The sequence below is a fragment of the Dendropsophus ebraccatus genome, chromosome 3, assembly GCF_027789765.1.
Source record: "Dendropsophus ebraccatus isolate aDenEbr1 chromosome 3, aDenEbr1.pat, whole genome shotgun sequence".
Taxonomy (NCBI): domain Eukaryota; kingdom Metazoa; phylum Chordata; class Amphibia; order Anura; family Hylidae; genus Dendropsophus; species Dendropsophus ebraccatus.
Genome location: NC_091456.1, coordinates 26,575,753 through 26,597,102, shown reverse-complemented (window position 1 = coordinate 26,597,102; position 21,350 = coordinate 26,575,753). Strand labels below are relative to the sequence as shown.

The window sequence follows — 21,350 nt, the reverse complement described above, 5'->3', positions numbered from 1 at the left end:
TCAGATTTTTGTACCTTAGAGAGATGAGTGGAAAATAAACATGTTCTTGGGGGAAGAAAAAAAAGATGTATTCTTTCTGCTGCAGTGATCGATTGCCTCCTAATGTGGAGAGACCCTGCTGAACCTGCAAAGATAATTCTTTGTTAGTTTCAGGAGGTTTAGACCTGAAAGAGAAAGAAAAAGAATCTAGTGAAAATGTAGGTCAGTACAGAGATTGTAAGACAGGATGTGAGCTGGTACTCCGGGGACAGTAAAGATATAATTGGGAAAATAAAGTTGCGGCAGATTTCCCTTTTTACACGGAATAACATAGAGCAGGATATCCCTGAATGCTGTTAGCACTGCAGAAGGAAGCAATGAAGCCGCAGTCTGTTGCAGTATTTACTGACACTTTACCGGGAACGCATCGTATATTCCACAAAGCACCGCTACTTTATTCTGACAGATAATCTTGTTGAACTGTTTTGTCACTGCTTCCCGAGACATTTATTGTAATTATGTTTCAATTTGTAAATTCAACATTTTTCACTATGTTTATTCTGTATCCTGTCTGATATATATATATATATATATATATATATATATATATATATATATATATAATGGCTTGTGAAATGCTTATATGAATTACACATGTTGTATATAGGGGGGTTAAAGTGAGAAAAGGTAACTAAAAAAAAATCCTATCTGACCCTGCAAGGTGACAAAGTCTCTTGACTGCTAACTCCATGCCATGCATAACCCTTTCTACTTTGGGATATTCTGGCATTACAACTAGGAGTAGAATAATGTGATTTTGTTATAAATATTCTGCAAGTGTGTTTGCTGTCCATTTATTTGCATGTTCTTCCTAAGATGAGGTATCGGGAGGGAGAAGCAGAACAAGTTAGTGCAAAAAATACACAAAGTGCCATAAAGGCCAGAATGGAATAAACTGCTTTCTGTCTGTGCAATCTAGTATTGTAGAGTAGGGCCATCTGGGGCAGGCAACTAGGGGCAGACTCTATCCTGGACCACCCCCCCCCCCAGTACACAGATGCACTGACGTGGGGTCCTAGTGTCATGAGTCCACTTGCACTCCCCTATAGTAGCTAGTCCCCCGTGTACGTCCCCCTATAGTAGCTAGTCCTTTGTGTAGGTCCCCCTATAGTAGCTAGCCACTTGTGTAGGTGCCCCTATAGTAGCTAGGCCCCTGTGTAGGTCCCCCTATAGTAGCTAGTCTCTTGTATAGGTCGCCCTATAGTAGCTAGACCCCTGTGTAGGTCCCCCTATAGTAGCTAGTCCCTTGTGTAGGTCCCCCTATAGTAGCTAGCCCCCTGTGTAGTTCCCCCTATAGTAGCTAGCCTTTTGTGTAGGCCCCCCTATAATAGCTAGTCCCCTGTGTAGGTCCCTCTATAGTAGATGGCCCCCTGGGTAAGTTCCTCTATACTAGCTAGTCCCCTGTGTAGGTCCCCCTATAGTAGCTAGCCTTTTTGTGTAGGTCCCCCTATAATAGCTAATCTCCTCTATAGGTCCCCTTATAGTAGATAATCCCCTGTGTAGGTCTCCCTATAGTAGATGGCCCCCTGTGTAAGTTCCTCTATACTAGCTAGTCCCCTGTGTAGGTCCCCCTATAGTAGCTAGTTACCTGTGTAGGTCTCCCTAACGTAGATGGCCCCCGTGTGTTGTCCCACTTTAGTAGATGATCCCCTGTGTAGATTACCCTCTCTTGTGTAGTCTCCCCCCTTAGTACATGGCCACCCGTCCCACCCACGTTATAATCAGTCACGGTGTAACCTGCATTTCTACGACAATATTAACAAATTAGAAAGTCTTGGCCTTATAGTAGCTTTATTTGTATCAAGCTGGACTAGGGCTGCAATAAAAATACATGAAGCCCCTACTGTGCCCTTATTTTAAAGGAAAAACAAAACTGCAACAGATTCCATATTCCATATTCATATGCCCTATGCAAAGGGTATTCCTCGCCTAAAAATCGTGCACCTCTTGCCTCCCACCGGGAAACTGAACCTTAACTTCATACTGATTATTATTTAGCTGCCATGTACAGTGATCCCTCAACTTACAGTGGCCTCGGGTTACAATATTTGAAACATTCAATGGTCCTTTCTCAATGGTCCAGACTCAACATACAATGCTCCAGACAGTCAGGATCTGCGGGACATGTTAATAACTAGATGATCGACCAATAAAAGTGGCCATTTTACTGGTAAACCCCCAGTATTGCGTGACCCGGAAACACTCTAATGTTCTATACAGAAAGTAATTTACGGTCTCCACTGTCTTTCTGACTGCTGTATACAGTATATGGACTTGCTTTATCCATATTAGTTATCTGCTCATTTCTCTTTACATTTTCATTTTTTCCCATTTTTGGGTGACATTTTAGGGGCTTCAGAACCAATTACCATTTTTTTCATAGAGTTTTGGTCTCAGGATACAATATTACAACATACAAGGGTCGTCCTGAAACCAATTAATATTGTAACTTGAGGGACCACTGTAATAAGATTTCCCTGTGTATTATGCAGTCTAGCTAAAGGAGGAAGATAGAGATGATTGTAGAGAGTCTCTCACAGTGTACACACAGCCAGCAGCCACATCACACACCAGAAAGCTGTGACAGGTTTTACCTCTGTTCCCGAATCCTGCTGCTTCCAGCCTCTATAATACACAGGAATCTATCAATAAACATTTATATTATATAAATTTTTAATTAACATGGAAGCTATTTAATATATTTACTGTATTTAGGTACAGTACTATGCAAATTATGCTACCAGTGAGTAGTAAAATGCTCTTTATAGGTCCCTCAACTTACAATGGCCTCGGGTTACAGTGTGTTCAACATACAATGGTCCTTTCTGAAAGATGGTAATATGAGATCAGACTCAACATACAATGCTACAGAAAGTCAGGATCTGCGGCACATGTAAATAACTAGATGATCAACCAATAAAAGTGGCCATTGTACTGGTAAAGCCCCAGTATTACTGAAGTAGATGCAGTGATTGGCTGTCTAGGAGCGCCTCTCTATAGTAGTGATACTACACGTTCCGCTTTGCTCTTTACCTGTGCCCAGATGAGTTTCTCCTTTATACAACAGGTGAGGGCGGCTTCATTTTATTTTACCGGGACATGACTGTTGTATGTAAGGACTTGTTTTATCCATATTAGTTATCTGCTTAATTTTCTTTAAAGTGAATGTACCACCAGTTACATAGTGTTGTTTTTTACACATTAACGAACCGGCGACGGCGCAGGGATGCTGTTGGTGTGGTCCTATCTTTGAACCACCACCCAGTTCCCACACATCGGCCCCCAGTCTGATGAGATCCCCCTCCCCTCTGTGATGCGGCTCCATTGATCCTAATGGAGCCACGTCACAGAGAGGAGGGGGTTTTATCAGACTGTAGACCAGCGGTCCTGCCCCCAGTGCTCTGAAATAGACCAAAACCGTACATGGGAACCGGGCGGCAGTTCAAAGAAACAACCACACAACCGGTCTGTTAATGTTAATGGTGGTACATTCGCCTTAAACCTTAATTTTTTTCTAATTTTGGGATATGATTATGGCAGCTTCAGAACCAATTACAAGTTTTCTATAGAGTTTTGGTCAAAATATTGAATGGTTCAAACATACAATGGTCGTCCTGGAACCATTTAATATCGTATGTTGAGGGACCACTGTATATTATATATGGCATACTAGTAGGAGGTACTGTGTTAGTTATTCTTTTTACTTATCCTGTACTATGTAAAATATATAAATTAGATATAAATAATATCTATATAAAGTGGAGTATACTGATTCCTCTTTTCCTATCTTCTGCAGGCGCTAAGCTGCTGTTACTCGTTACCTGCTGCATCATCTACAAGTTGAGAGTGCAGTGTTGTCCTGAAGTCTGCCTGTGCTATAATGAACCGAAAATCACATTTAGCTGTCAGCAGCAAAGACTGACTGTAATCCCGCCCTACATTCCCCCACAGACTCAGCGCATCTTTCTGCATAATAACAAAATAACTTTGATAAGAGCCACTAGCTTCACTGCCTGCCAGAACCTCACCATCCTATGGATACATTCAAACAACCTAAGTCATATCGAGTCTGGAGCCTTCTATGGATTAACCAAATTGGAAGAACTAGACATGAGTGACAATTATAACCTCAAAACTATCACCGCGCTCACATATCGTGGTCTTGTTCATCTACACACTTTACATCTCAATCGTTGTGGCCTGCAAGATTTGCCCCCTGGGATCTTCCAAGGTCTATACTCTTTACAGTACCTCTACCTTCATGACAACAACCTACATTTTTTGCATAATGATACCTTTGTAGATCTGGGAAACCTCACCTACTTGTTTCTTCATGGAAATAAATTGAATAGCTTATCGGAAAATGTATTCAGTGGCCTGATTAACTTAGATAGGCTACTGTTGCATCAAAACAAGTTGGATACTATCCATCGCAGAACTTTTCATGACCTAAAGAAAGTCACGACCCTGTATTTGTTTAGTAATACCTTGACAGTGCTTAAAGGAGAAGTATTATCACCTCTTCTTTCTCTTCAGTACCTACGCTTAAATGCAAACCAGTGGATTTGTGATTGCAGGGCCAAGTCCCTCTGGAGTTGGTTGAAGTCATTTAAAGGTTCATCGTCGGAGTTAGAATGCTACCTTCCACCAAACTTAGCTGGGAAAGACCTAAAAAAACTAGGAATAAACGATCTTGATGGATGTGCCAATATTTCTTTCCATGCAATCAAAACAGGACCATTTAGTGCCAAGCCATCTGTAAATATTGAAGAGATCTCCGATACCTGCTGCCAGCCCCCCATCGATAAGTCACTTGTCACTGGCACAAACACCAAATCTGGCCCATCTTCTCACACCAGTAGAGTCTTGCCAAATATACCGGTCAAGGATAAAGAAAATATCTCGAAAACAAAAATTTTTGGTAATGTTGACCACAGAAAAAACAGAACATATAAGCCAATCAGTTACTCTCCTGTTGCCACTTTATCGAGCAAACTAGATAATTCCCAAACAAAGTTGAATCAAAACAACGATTTTGATTCCGTGGAACCTTCTACAGTCCCAAACAAAAAGAGGCTTCCCTGTTTAAAAAAAGTAAAGTCAAAGTCTCAGTGTCGAATGTATCAACCAGGAACTAACTCTGGGCTTGTGAATTTCTTCGCCACAAATCTCCTCTGCGCGACTCAGTTCTTCATGCTACAGATGCACTTTTAAAGGTTAAATATATTTTTGTTTTAAAGGTAGATATAGAGAGAGACTATGAACGAGTTTCGAAAATTGTTGCAACTATTTGGGGAGGGAAAAGAGGGCTTCGCAAAAAAGCAGGAGATTGGGTATTTTTTTATGGATGTGAATTTAGAGAGTGCAACAATTTTATTTTATTCCTCATAGAATTAAGGGAAGGTTGAGACTCTGCTGAACACGAAGGTTTAGCCTTTCTTTGTAAATTAAAGTTGTACTTAATAACAATTCAAAATGTACATTGTAAAATGCTGTTTGTCTGCTCTGTTTATGACTATTCTAGCTCTTTGTAATGATTTCTGTCATTATATGTTTCTGGGTAGTATTTGTTAAAAAATACTATCGTTTTACTTCAACATTCTTCATGTATACACATATAGATATGCATTTTATTTTAACTGTGCTGAAATTAAGTAAAATAAACATGTTCTTTTTTTTGTTTTGTTTGCCTAAACTTCATTTAAAATGAAAAAAAAAAATCTAGTTTGTTTTTTTTTGTTGTTGTTTTCTTTTTTTAAATTGGCCAATTTCTTTTCTTTTTTTTATGGTTAAAATGATCAAGGTTTCCAACACTTAATTAATTCATAAATTATTAATACATACATTAGTATAAAGAAGTAAAACAACTTAGGTAAAGCCTCATTGACGGTCTTGATCCATTTGCAAATATCATGAAGATCAGCAGCACTTCAATAAAACTTCCGTCAAAATATATTGCATCAAGGTGAAAAAACTGCTACGTTTGAACCTTTTGGTCTTTATTGAGGAGCGTGATAAAGACTTAATAGATGGGTTTGAAATTAAGCTTTTTTTTCATATTGATGCAATAAATTTTCACTGAACTTTTATTGGAGTGCTGCTTCATTTTGGAATTCTTCAAGGAGTATGGTTCAACCCACTTTTGTTTTGGCTTTAAAGGGTACCTGTCACTAAAAATAACTTTTATTTCATCAGAAATGTCAAAAGTTATTGATCCGACCAGGTGTCACTGCAGAGACCAGCTGGGATCGGGGGATATAGCCGGAGAGACTGTGGCAGCAGCGGGATCCACTCCCAGGCCACCTGCTCTGTCAAAATAGTCCCATAGACTTCTATTGACAGACAGAGCAGTATCGGAGTTAAGGCCGGGGAATAAATGTACTGTCATGGTCTATATCTCTTGATCAGAGCAGGTGTCAGCAGTGAGACCCAATGTAATCAATAACTTTTGACATGTCAAAAGCTAATTTTGATGACAGATATGCTTTAACTATGCTGCCCCTGACTTGTCTTGTGGATCATATCAGTAACTATTGGAACTGCTTTCCAATGCAGCTGAAGGCAGAGCCATTTGCACTATACGCCAAACAACAGTACACTTTGTAAGCCACCATGTTGTAGCTGCAAGTCATATAGGAAAGAATATGCAAACATATAGTGTAGTCCATTGAGCGCTATAGATGTTGTACAACAGATTGTACGACTATAAGATTGTTACAAACCATAAAACACCCACAATGGTGGATTAAATGTACCCTGGGCTGTCCAGCCACCTTGGGACCCCCACCCAAGCAAGCTGACGTGGTACCCTAGAGCAACAGGCTTGCTCGTGTCACTGTGCCTGCGCTTCCTCACCTCCTGTGTAGTCCCGCTTTAGTAGATGACACCCGATGTAGTCCCCCTAGAGTAAATTACCCTCTGTGGAGTCGCTCCTATAATAGATAACCCCCGTTTTGTTCTCCTATAGTAGATGGCCCCTGTGTAGTCCTCTTTCAGTAGATGGCCCCCTGTGTAGATCTCCTTTAGTTTATGTCCCCCATATCGCCCCCCCCCTGTGCATCCCACCTTAATTAGATGGCCCCCTGTGCTGGCCCCCACCCCCTGTGCTGGAAGACAGAAGAGGATGGTGCACACTGGCAGAACTGCAGCAATGGAAAACGTGTGGGAGGTAATTTTTTTTTTTTTTTTACTTTGATGTTGGCGGTTTAGACAGCCAAAGGCCCCCCAGGAGCCTCGTTCCCAGAGCGGCCATCCACATTATAATCCGCCGTTGTGTAACACCCATGTGTATGAACCGTATTGAATTGAAAATTATAAGAGAAATGGTAGAAAAAGATCAACTTAGTGATTTAGAGAAGGCAACTGAGTACAAACAACTTGGATGTCCCCAATAGGAATGGTTTCCCCTACGTGCATACAAATAGAAGGTTCTAGAAAAGGATCTGAAAACTGTCAGTGTGCTAAGCGGAATAATTCTCAACCTGATCTTCAATTTTAGAATTTATCCATCAAATGTTCTTAAATCATTGTACTTTCCCCCAGGTATTCACAAACCATGCCGAACTGTTCTTCTTCCACATGAAATATGTGACAGCTCAGTATGGTAAAGCTATAGAAAATTGTTTTCTGTAGAAATATGTCTGCCATACGCAAATATATTCAAGGCCAAAGCTGGTAAACGTTCAAAGAAACTTTCCAGCCCTGAAATATATAAAAGCAAGAAATAAAAAAAATAAAAAAAAGATTTTATAGTAATATCAAAGTGGTATATATATATACTAGAGATTCAAATGCTGTAAACAAATCTTTTATTATGATCCGTCATTTATAATGCTGCACATTTTACAATGGAAATGATGCAGAGTCTGATTCTAAACCAAGGACTCTTGAAAAATGTATAGCAATAGCGTTTTATTAGCATTTTCACAGCATTTTAGAATTTACTTCCTCTTATAACAGTCGCTGCACCCTGCAGTGGACTCCACAAATGCTTTAAAGGAGTCAAACTTCTCTTACAAATGTTAATACATACATTATATTTTTATACTATATTTCAATATTTAATTTGTTTAGCTTTCCATATTTACTACCTAAAAGTCTATGATCACCTTCACAACCAACAATTTTACTGTTTTGATCAGAGATGAGCAAACCTGGCCAAGGTTAGAGATGATCGAACAGCGGAAAATCTTAGGTTCTATAGAACTCGAACCTTGTTGAACCTTCCGCATTTGATTCCCGATGCCTTCCCGGTCCGTGGGGAAGGAGGAGAAAGCCCGGGTACTGCCTGGAATTCCAGGATTCAGCCTAGGTAATAGGCTGTATCCCGGAATTCCAGGCGATACCCGGGCTGTCTCCTCTTTCCCCATGGACCGGGAAGGCATCAGGAATCAAATGTGGAAGGTTCAACAAGGTTCGAGTTCCATAGAACCTAAGATTTTCCGCTGTTCGATCATCTCTAGCCAAGATTCGGTTTTATACGAACCCAAACTATCGGCATTTGACTCCTGCAGTCTTTCCCTTCCATGGTGAAGGTAGAGACAGTCCCATCACTATGACCTAGGCTGTATTCCTGTTTTCCAGGTGGGACTTGGGCTGTCTCCACCTTCCTCATGGAACAGGAAGACAACTGGATTCAAATGCTGACGGTTCGAGTTGGTACGAACCCAAACCTCAGCTTGGTTCACTAACCTCTAGTCCTGATGCAGCTTCTATTAAAAAAAAAAAAAATTGAATCTTGATTAAAAATTTCCCACCATTTGGTGCCTAGAGCTTCTATTGGAATCTGTTCTTCTCTATGGCAACAGACTACAAGTGAGCTCTCCGTGGCAGCCATTCCTTTTCATCTGATCTCTATTTCTTAATAACTAGAGATGAGCGCAACTCGAGCATCCTTGGACTATCCGAACCCGAGCGTGCAACATTTGATTACCAGTGGCTGAAGAAGTTGGATGCAGCACTAAGGCAGCCTGGGAAACATGGACACAGCCATAGGCCATAGGCTGAATACATGTTTTCCAGGACTCCGTAGGGCTTAATCCAACTTTTGCAGCCACCGCTTATCAAATGCCGGAAGCTCAGGTTAGGAGGGACCCAAGCATGCTCGAGTTGCACTCATCTCTATTAATGACACATTCAGTAGCTGGGGAAAAATTAGGAAATGGAGGGGCGTATGACTACACGGGAACTTCTGGATACAGAGCTGTATACAACCGTGAAAACTGTTTATGAAAGGTTTTTTGTTTTTGTTTTTTATTTTTTCATTTTAGATGTACTGCAGCAAAAGAAAACTATTTCAATGGTGGCCATAGTCTTTAAAGCGACTCTGTACCCACAATCTGACCCCCCCCCCCCCCAAACCACTTGTACCTTTCAATAGCTGCTTTTAATCCAAGATCTGTCCTGGGGTCTGTTTGGCAGGTGATACAGTTATTGTCCTAAAAAACTACTTTTAAACTTACAGCCCCGTGCCAAACGGCTGGGGCTTAGAGTATCTGTGCCCTAACTTAGCACCACCCCTCCGTCCCTCCTCCCCACCCTCTTCATCATTAGGAATGCCACTGGAACATTATTCTTGTCTGAACATTGCACAGGTGCCTTAACGATCCAGCCCATGTTCAGTATTCACACAGCTGAGGAATAGGAGACAATATGCCTGGAGCATTCCTAATGATGAGGAGGGTGGGGAGGAGGGAAAGAGAGGTTGTGCCAGCCTAATGCATACACAATCTATGGCCCGGCCATTGGGCACTGGGCTGCCAGTTTAAAAGTCGTTTTTTAGAACAATAACTGCATCACCTGCCAAATGGACCCCAGGACAGATCTTGGATTAAAAGCAGCTATCCGAAGATACAAGCCGATTTGGGGGGGGGGAGACAGATTGTGGGTGCAGAGTTGCTTTAAAGTGAATTTGTCACCCCCTAACCACCTACTGAGTTGCTGTCACCACTGGATATATATCAATAAATGCATTCAGACCATACCTTTCTTACTGTTTCTTCTTGTGTTTGTGGTTTTATTTCAACAAAAACATCACCTTTATTCAGGCCAGGAGCTTCAAGGAGGCGGGCCTATTGTTCCCTGGGCCCTAGCACCCCTACACCGCACTGTACTGCATGCACAGTGTGCATCACTGATTGTGCAAAGGGGCAAAGTGAGCCATTGGATTACTAGAGCCTGGGAAATAATAGACCACACCTCCTTGACACTTTTCATGGCCCAAATAAATGTGTTTTAGGCTATGTTTATACAAGGTCTTTTTTGGCCATATTTTTTGGATAAACATCATTTCATACCAAAAGAAGGCCATATAATTTGCACAATACAGCTGTCATTTGGTGCCAAAATAATGGCCGTCCACATATCCAGCCAATAAAAGATGTGTGAACATAGCCTTAATATTAAAATAAAACCATGGACACAAATACATAACTGTATGGTTAAGGATTATGGACCGGGCTCTGGACAGAAACCCACTCCATACACCTATCTGATAGCAGCAAGCGACTCAATCGCAGGGAGTGGATCCATTGTCAGTGCAGCCTGAGGCCTCTTCTAGGCTTCCAAGGCCTGTCTGTCTAATGGTACTTTTACACGGAGTGATAATTCGCCCAATCGCACGATTAACGATTTTGAATGAACAATGTTTCTTTTTATAACTATCAGCGTTTAGACGGAACGATACATCGTACGGAAAATTCGCTATGCGATCGTTTTGCGATCGTTTAAGCCTATCTCACACATAGGTGAAATCGCTGAAAGACTGTTTACACTGAACGATCTGCAAATTTTTTGCGAACGATCAACGATGATTTGAGAACATGTTGAAAGATCAAAATGAACGATTTTTTGCTCATCGTTTGATCGATCGCTGCGTTTAAACGTACGATTATCGTTTAAATTCGATCGTTATCGTGCAAAAACGAATGATCAATCATTTTGTGTAAAAGGACCATTAGCGATTGATTTAGCCTGCTGATTAATTTAGTCAAGTCCCAAATTAAAGGATTAAAGCAGTATATATATATATATATATATATATATATATATATACTGCTTTTGTCTCTATTAGGGATGGTCCACGGAGCGGGCAGACAGCGGGAATCATTACCGAGGGTTCGGGTTCGTACGAACCCGAACTGAACTCGGTTCGGACCATTCCTAGTCTCTATGACTAATCAAGTTATTGCTCATAAAAGTCCCCAAGGAAGACTACAAAAGTGTTGAAATATATATATATATATATATATATACATATATCCCATAATAAAAGTTTATTTCCAAGTTATGGGTTTAGGATGCAGGACACGCGGGCCCTTTACATATCAATGATGCATGTGCAAAAAGCCATAGGCGCTGGAGGCCGGCTGGAATTATTATGTAAAGAGAAGAGGGAGATGGGAGCAGCAATGAGTTTTTGATTCTTCTTTACTGTAAGAAAGTGCAGTTTGTGCTGAATCTCCTCCATGGACAACTAACATAAAGCAGTAGAGGACAACTTGGAAACGGTCCCTTCATATGCCATAGGTGAATACAATAAAGATAGACAAGACAAAGAAATATGAGTAGCCAAGCAGCCAGCAAAGTACAAAGTCAGAATCCGAAGAATAGTCAAGTGGCAATAGCAGAGGGTCAGAATAAATGAAACATGAAATACAGAGGAAACACCAGCATGCTCAGAGACTAATAGCAAGCAATCAGGTGTGGGTTAGAGAATTTTATATGGGAGGTCAGGAATCTGCCCCAAGCGTAATTGGACCAGACCCTGACATCCCAGCAATGACAGAAGCAAAACTATGATTAACTGTTTGAAAACCAGATTGAACTGAGCAGGAGAAGAGATGGGTGTGGTGGAGAATCAATTAGCAGAGCAGATGGAATACAGCAGTGTTCAGGCAGTGAACCAGGACAACACAGTACTGAAATAACACAAAGTTCATATAAACATACTATGTTTCCCAAAAATAAGACAGTGCCTTATTTTGTTTCCTCAAAAACAGTCATTATGCCTTATTTTCGGGGGATATCTTAAATCTCTCCACCCCCACCCCCGGGTCAGGGGAGAGAAATAAGACATCCTCCCAGGAATACTCACCTCAGGACCAAGAGTGCATCAACAGTGGGACATGCCAACAGGACCTGAGTCAGGCGTGCAGCGGCATGACATACAGCAGCGTGCGTCGGGACGTGGGGGCTTGGACCAGTAGGCCTGTGGCACCAGCTTCGGAGGTCCGCAAGGGGATTAGGTGAGTCCTGGGTGGTGGTTGGGTGGCAACAAGCAGCCTTATTTTCAGGGGGCACCTTACTTTCAGGGGGTCCCCTAGTTTACTTCAGGCTAGAGGGTAGGGTAGTTGGGGTTTCTTATTTTAGGGGGTGTTTTATTTTTGGGGAAACATGTTAGAATTCAAGTACTAATCATGGCCTTAGATTACAAGCTTAATTTGTTCCGGGACTGTGCTTGTTATCCAAATCCACTCTTAAACCAAAGCAAATTTTCCCATAAGAAATCAATGAAATGTAGAGGATTGGTTCCACACCCCAAAAATCACTTTTTATTCTGAATTACATGTAAAACTAATGAAAATGGAACTGCAGATTCCCATAATGCAGTAGCATAGCACAAGAGGCTAGAATAGAGAGGCAGGGCTGGTCAGAGGTCTGTGTGGTCACATGTCTGCAATGGGGAAGGGGGTGTTCAGCATGGACCAATCAGGAAGCGAGAATCAAAGAGCTGTGCAGTAGGACAGTGACAGTAACCTCTCTATACAGCAGTGTGAATGGCTTAGTGTAAGTGCAGGCACATTAAAGAAGCAGTGTGTATAGCTGAGTGTGAGTGCAGGTACATTATAGCAGGAATGGAGAGGATGGGAAACACAAGGACTGACAGAAACTGCAGGGAGCATGAATGAGCAGGACATATGTGGGCACATGCATGCAGCACACTCTGTCCTGGGAGAGAGGCATTACAGCTATGAAGAGATTACCTCCACAGTCTTGTCCCCTGATGCAGGCCCCAGCCTGAAGTGGATCTGCTATGATTTTGAAAGTGAAGGAGACTTCCTGGGTCAGAAAACAGTGCTGTAGACCATGCCCCTCCCCCACTCTCCCTCCCGCCCAGTACAGGGAGCTCTTAAATCAAAGCAATGCTCTTAAACGAAGTCACAATTTTGAAAAAATGTGAGCTCCTCTTGCAAAACGCTCTTAATCCAAGTAACTCTTAAACGAGGTACCATTGTGTATAAATATATATATAAATATATATATATGTAGAGAGAGATGTAGTATACATAGTTATATATATATATATATATATATATATATATATATTATACAGTATATATATATATATATATATATATATAAATACATATACACATATATATATATATATATATATATATATATATATATATATATATACAGTATATTCACTGCTTTTAGAGGAGATCATTGGTAGGAAACCTAGAAAATGAGCTTTCAACAAGGGGAGGGAGAGAACAGTATCTCAGGAGAAGGAGGCACGTTTGCTAAATTAATGTATTAGCAAAGTTATTCAACTTGACGAGCCCTACAAGTTTACTTATGTTAGCTGAGATGGGAATACCCCTTAACCAGATAAACTGTATGCCAAAAGGATCTTGTGAAAACAGAATACAGTATATGATGCAATTTTTCCAGAGCCTTATCTATTGCTTCCTTGGTAGGTATATTGAAGAACCAAAGTAAAGATCCAATAGAGAGATTAGGAAACAGCACTAATAAGTTACATGGTTATTATATATGAACACTTTTCCAACAATTTTTTTTAAAGAGGATGTACCACCAGGTACATCCTCTTTAAGCTAACCCACGGATCGAACGGCGCCAACACGGGGAAGCCAGTGCCGCGGTCCGTTTTTCGGACCGCGGCACGGTTCCCGTGCACGGCGCCGTTCTATGCACCGGAACCGGACGCTGCTCAAGCACTTGAGGTAGGCCAGCCCGCCCCCAGTGGGAGGCAATTCCCTCCCCTCTATGGCACGGCTCCATTCATTCTAAGGGAGTCGGGCCGATTCCGGTGCATAGAATGGCGCCGTGTACGGGAATCGGGCCGCGGTCCAAAAAACTGACCCTGGCATCGGCTTCCCCATGATGGCGCCGTTCGATCCGTGGGCTCAGCTTAAAGAGGATGTACCCGGTGGTACATCCTCTTTAAATAAACGTTTTGGGGGGGAATTATGAAAGGGTGTAAATATACACCTGGTGTAACATGCCCACAGCAACCAATCACAGCTCCTCTTATATTTTACCAGAGCTGAAAGCTGAGCTGTGATTGGTTGCTGTGGGCAGGTTACACCAGGTGTATATTTACACCCTTTCATAAGTCCCCTCCTTTGTCTCTAAAGGGGAAGTCTCATCCCAGACATTGGTAGTGCCTGATAGATGGTAGTCTAACCTCTGTAACTCCTGTCAATCCCAGGACCTTAGTGGCACTAAGAAGGCATCATGGCATGTCAACTCTACTTTGCTTTTTTACTATTTGTTGACACTTTGTCCTAGAGATCACTGGGGTTCATAGCCATCACAGCTTCCATAATATTATCGGTGGTCGATCTTTTTATGATAAAAGAATATCTTACACACAACTTAAAGGGGTACTCCAGCAAAAAGCTTTTTCCCAGTAATTGAAACACATTGCAAAGTTATATAACTTTGTAATAAGCTTCAATCACCTATCTGCCCCCCTTCCCTATCTTTCCCCCCCTCCACCCCCACAAGGAAGTGAAGTAAACTCATTCTTACCTGATGACTGTTGACCCCAGGCTACTCTATGGCAGCCATTTTGTGACAATGACATCATCTGCATAGGCACAGCTTCCTGGTTTGAGGTTTCCCATGATGCACTTTGTCTCCTGTGATGTCTAACTGACTCTGTAAAACTGTTAGATAGCTTACATCTTGCTCAGCCAATCAGAGCTTGTGACAAAGTCATCTGACAAAGGGAGGCTGGCCTAACAGAGCTTAGACCCGCCTCTCTCTTGATGATGTCATTGTCACAAAATGGCTGCCACAGAGCAGCCTGGGGTCAACAGTCATTAGGTAAGAATGAGTTTACTTCACTTACTGGTGGGGGATTGAGGGGGGAAAAGATAGGAAAGGGGGGCAGATAGGTGATTGAAGCATTTTACAAAGTTATATAATTTTGTAATGTGTTTCAATTACTGGGAAAAAGCTTTTCGCTGGAGTACTTTAAATTTTCTATTAATCATGGCTGTCGTTGCCGATTTGCTTAGTGTAAGTGCAGGCATATTATAGCAGCAGTGTGTAAAGCAGAGTATGAGTGCAGGCACATTATAGCAGGAATGGAGAGGATGGGAAACACAAGGACTGACAGAAACTGCAGGGAGCATAAATGAGCAGGACATATGTGGGCACATGCCTGCAGCACACTCTGTCCGGGGAGAGAGGGGTTACAGCTATGAAGAGATTAACTACACAGTCCTGTCCCCTGATGCAAGCCCCAGCCTGAAGTGGATCTGCTATGATTTGGAAGGTGAAGGAGACTTCCCTTGTCAGAGAACAGTGCTGTAGACCATGCCCCTCCCCCACTTCCTCTCCCACCCAGTAAAGGGAGCTCTTAAATCAAAGCAATGCTCTTAAACCAAGTCATAATTTTGAAAAACTGTGAGCACAGATGTAATATACATAGTTATATATATTATACAGTGTGTGTATATATATATATATATATATATATATATATATATATATATATATACACTGCCGATTTGCAACAACGGCCGTGATTAATAGAAAATTTATGTTGCATTGCAGTCAATGGAATCCCAGGGGGAGTGTATACACATAGTATACACTCCAGCCGAGATCCCTAGCGGCCGCTCGAACAAACCGACATGTCAGTTTTTTGCGGCCTCTATTCATTGAACCGGCCGGGAGGATCTTCACTGACACCAGCCTTTCTGTGAGACGGCCAGGTTACAAAACAGACGGTGTCTTACAGCATGTGAACCCGGCCTCATAGTGTTTATCGGCATGAACCCTTCCTGCTATGTGCAGACTAGGAGCATGTAAATTAGCAAAGTAAAATATGCAAGCACACCAGCTTAAGACTGCCGACCAAGCACCTTCTTGGCACGTAGTCAAATGACTCCACGAGTAGTAAATATTTCACTGAAAAATGGCTTAATAGAACGTCTCCACTGCCATGATTTTGCATTCAGCATAGCCATTTTCTTCGCTGCTAAGGTTTACTGATACATATTTAATTGAGTTAAAGGAAATGTCTCCCTTAAAAGCTGAGTGAGTTTGTGTGCTAGCCGTTCTTTAAACTCAACGTGGTCAAAGTGATTTACAATGCAAAACAATTGCTGTGTTATTACAGACGCTCCACAATGGAGACTTCTCAATAAAATGGAGGGTTTTAGCACATTATGATGGCGTGAAAGAGATGTCTATTAGAAAATTACAGTACTGTGGGGTCGACTAATCTTCTAAGCAGACAGCTTTATTGGGTTTTGACCCAGGACCTATTATTATTTCCTAGACTTAAGTTGTCTGCTCATGAATTCCAATGGTTTCACATATTAATTTGCAAACAGGATTATCTCATATGAAACCCATATAGCGCTCTCATAAGAGTAGACTTAAAGGGATTATGGCATACCATTATACTCCAGGAAGCCAGGCAAAAGTATAAATTGTAGATGTACACACTATACTAAACAATCATAAACATAAAGAAAATACAATCCAGTAAGATCAATCCACACTAAAGTGTTGGGACAAGCGCCAATATAGCTAAATTGTAAAATCTATATAACTGCACATATGCACATATATTGTGCTGCCTTCATCAGTAAATATAATCCCAAGAATATACAGACATTGGGGGCCATTTATTATCTGGCGCAGTGGCCATTTTCGGTGCAGAGGGCCCACTTGTGCATAAATCTATGCGCAAATGCCTGTTTAGCAAATAATTTATGTACAAGTGGGCTCTCTGCCCCCCTCGTGCCAGAAGGGAGGGGGCATAAAACTGAGGGGGCGGGCTCTGTGTGCGCCGCATGTAACATTTTTCTACCTATGCCAGCTCTAAGCTGGTGTAGGTTTCACTGCGTGCACATACTGGTGCGCACTGGATTTATGTAGAAGCATTGCGCCTCAACATAAATCCGGCAAACCTCAGTACTGTCGGTAAATTTTTAAGCCGATGCACAAAACACCAGACTATATAAATTTCCCAATTGAGTATCTGTTACGTTACCAAAAGGGGTATTCCACCCAACAGCTAAAAATACCCCCTAACCAGCTGGACTTTCTCACCTAGTCCCCATGAGTATTTTGAGCCATCTCCCATCTTTCTAGCTGCTGCCTTTCCTGAGCTACAAGTTTTTTTTAAAAGCCACTCTATATCCAAGATGGTGCCGGCCAGGAAACTACATTTCCCAGCATGCATTCCACCTCAAAGCCAACTGCCAAGTATCTCTTCATCCTGCTGTATCTGCCCATCGATGGCTCAATAGGCTTCTGATTGAGGAATCGTTCACACGCTGTATAGCTTCAATAAATAATGGCCATTGTTACAGATTGCAAAACTGGCTGCTATTTATTAAAAGGGCAAATTCACATTATTTCTTATGGAATCCCATCCGGAGTGTATACAGAAAACTGACATGTCAATTTTGGCGGCACAAAACTGACTGTGCAGACAATGTAAAGAACGGCTTTGGCCGTACTTTACATTGTCTGCTATGGATAATTGGAATGCGCGCTCACCTGAATATGCCCATAATCCAACTCATAAGTGATGTTCATCTGGCCGGTACTGCCAGGTGAACTTTACAGATAGCAGCCGTTCTGTGACATGCCCATGTAATAGAACGGCCACTGTCTTACAGCGTCTGAACGTGGCCTTTAACTGTAAGGGTTGGTTTACACATACTGAAATCTGCTGCGATTCCTGGTATTGTCAGTTTGTATGGGTTTACATAATCGCAGCAAATTTTTCATTCCGCTATGAGTATGTAAACCCCATCTTCCTTAACCCGCCACGGTGAATACTTTACCTGTTCGTGCTCCGGCCTGCTTCTGTGGTTCCCGGCTCCCTGATTTCCCTCTCAGCCAATCAGTACTCTGTCCCGCCTCAGCCACTGATTGGCTGATTGGGATGTCAGGGAGCCGGGAACCACAGAAGCAGGCCGGAGCACGGACAGGTAAAGTATTCACCGCGGCGGCTTAAGGGGGATAGGGTTTTCGTACTCGCAGTGAAGTGAAAAATCTGCTGAAAGCATGTAAAACCATACAAACTGACAGTATTGGGAATCGCAGCGGATTTCACTGCGAATTTGCAGCGTGAAATCCACCACAATTCCGGTATGTGTGAATCCCCCTTAAATAAAAAAAAATGTACATCATGTTACTATGAAAGAGATGTCTATAAGAAAATTACAGTACTGTGTGGTAGACTAACTAATCTTCTAAGCAGACAGCTTTATTGGGTTTTAACCCAGGAACTATTATTATACTTAAAGGGATTATGACATAACATTAAACTCTGGGAATCCAGGCTATAAACAATAATAAACATAAAAAAATACAATCCAGTAAGATCGACACTAAAGTGTTTGGTACAAATGTAATAATAAGTAACAATAAAGCTGAATTGCAAAATCTATATAGCAGCACATATGTAAATATATAATGCGGCCTTCATTGTTAAATATAATCACAAGAACACAAAGATATTAAGTACGTGTTACGTTAATTCAAGGGGTTGTCCAGTTAAAAAAAAAAATTCTTTAATTTCAATTGGTGACAGAGAGTTATATAGATCTGTAATTTACTTCTATAAAAAAAAATCTCAAGTCTTCCCATACTTATAAGCTACTGTATGTCCTGCAGGAAGTGTTGTTTTATTTACATTCAGAAACAGTGCTCTCTGCTGACATCTCTGGCCAAGACAGGAACTGTCCAGAGCAGTGGCAAATCCCCACAGAAAACCTCTCCTCCTAAGGACAGTTCCTGACTCGGCCAGAGATGTCAGCAGAGAGCACTGTGTCTGAACGTAAATAATACACAAAACGGAGATCATGAGGGTCAGCAAGTATTATATGTCTGTTGTGTTAGCCTGGCTACTTTTAGGCTATGTTCACAAAACCATTTTGAGGCGAAAATACAGCTGTATTTAATAATTATGGTCGTAAATAATGATCATGCTCTTAATGCTGTCACGGAAAAGCCAGTGCGCGATCCGGTTTTTGAACCGCGGCCCAGTTCCCGTGTACGGCGCCGTTCTATCCACTGGTACAGGGCCGGGGCTGAAGCACAGGAGACGGGCCGGGCCGTCGCCAGTGGGAAGAAACCCCCGCCCCTTTATGACGCGGCTCCATTAATTTTAACCCCTTAACGACAAAGGGCGTATATTTACGCCCTATTGCCGGTAAGGAAGTTCAGAGCGGCACCACGCGGCGACCCCGCTCTGAACCGCGGTGGTCCCGGGTGCCGCTTGTAGCCCGGGACCGCAGGTATTAGCGGGCACGGTCCGATCGCCGTGCCCTCTAATACAGCAATCAGATGCAGCTGTCAAACATGACAGCTGCATCCGATTACCGGACGCAGCGTCATCCCTGGTGTCTAGTGGGGAGATCGCTCCTCCGGGATGTTATCCTGGAGGAGCGATCTCCGTAACTGAAGCCGGCCGGGGACCGCTCTAAGATGGCGCCGTCCCCGGAACGGCACTCGTTTACTTCCGGCTGCAGAGATCTCTATGAGAGATCAAAGTATATATACTAGAAGTCCCCCAGGGGGAATAACCCTAACCCCAGGGGGGCTTCTAGTATTAGTGTAAAAGTTTTTAAAAAAAGTGTCATTATTAATAAAAATCCCCCTCCCCTAATAAAAGTCAGAATCACCCCCCTTTTCCCAGGTTATAAATAAAAGTAAATAAATAAATAAACATGTTTGCTATCGCCGCGTGCGTAATCGCCCAAACTATTAATTAATCACATTCCTGATCTCGCACAGTAAACGGCGTCAGCGCAAAAAAATCCCAAAGTGCAAAATTGCGCATTGTTGGTCGCATCAAATCCAGAAAAAAAAAAAAGAATAAAAAGCGATCAAAAAGTCGTATATGCGCAATCAAGGTACCGATAGAAAGAATACATCATGGCGCAAAAAAATGACACCTCACACAGCCCCATAGACCAAAGGATAAAAGCGCTATAAGCCTGGGAATGGAGCGATTTTAAGTGACGTATATTTGTTGACAATGGTTTGATTTTTTTACCGGCCATCAGATACAATATAAGTTATACATGTTATATATCGTTGTAATCGTAACGACTTGAGGAACATATATAACAAGTCAGTTTTACCCCAGGGCGAATGGCGTAAAAACACATTTCCCCCAAATAAACAAAATGCGTTTTTTTTTCCAATTTCACCACACTTTGATTTTTTTTCTGGTTTCGCAGTGTACCTAATGCAAAAAATTCAGCCTGTCATTGCAAAGTACAATTAGTGACGCAAAAAATAAGGGCTCATGTGGGTTTCTAGGTGGAAAAATGCAAGTGCTATGGCCTTTTAAGCACAAGGAGGAAAAAACGAAAACACAAAAATCTAAATTGGCTCTGTCTTTAAGGGGTTAAAGGAGCCACATCATAGAGGGGAGGGAACTCCCTCCCACTGAGGATGGGCCGGCCCATCTCCAGTGCTTCAGCCCCGGCCCCGTACCCGTGGATAGAACGATGCCGTACATGGGAACCGGGCCACATTTCAAAAAAGGGACTGCGGAACCGGCTTCCCCGTGACGGAGCCGTTCTATCCATGGGTTATATTAAAGAGGATGTACCTGATGGTAAATCCTTTTTAAAGTAAGGCATCCCCCTAAAGATAGGGTACCCCCTATCCTAAACTAGGGCACCCCCTGAAAGTAAGGCCGCTCGTTGCCACCCACTGCCACCCAGGACTCACCTAATCCCCTCGTGGAGCTTTACTTCCAGCGTCACAGGCAGCTTGGTCCATGACCCCCAACATCCTCCGCATGTTACTTTGCCGGAACGTCCGGGGAGGTCCAGGCGAAGAGAAATAAGACGTACCCTGAAAATAAGACACAGGGGGAGATTTATCAAACTGGTGTTAAGTTGAATTGTCTTAGTTGCCCCTAGCAACCAATCAGATTCCACCTTTCATTTCTCACAGATTCTTTGAAAAATGAAAGGTGGAATCTGATTGGTTGCTAGGGGCAACTAAGACAATTCAACTGAACACCAGTTTGATAAATCTCCCCCATTGTGCCTGTTTTTAAAGGGGTT

At 42.1% G+C, this 21,350-nt stretch overlaps 1 protein-coding gene across 1 annotated transcript in view; it reads left to right on the top strand.

Moving 5' to 3' along the window:
* RTN4R (reticulon 4 receptor) overlaps positions 1-5,528 on the top strand; it is a 179,801-nt gene extending 174,273 nt beyond the window's left edge. The window contains exon 3 of the mRNA XM_069964091.1: positions 3,836-5,528. Within this exon, the coding sequence (XP_069820192.1) occupies positions 3,836-5,253 (1,418 nt within the window). The 3' untranslated portion in view covers positions 5,254-5,528. The remainder of the gene's footprint in view (positions 1-3,835) is intronic.
* Positions 5,529-21,350: the final 15,822 nt, after the last annotated feature.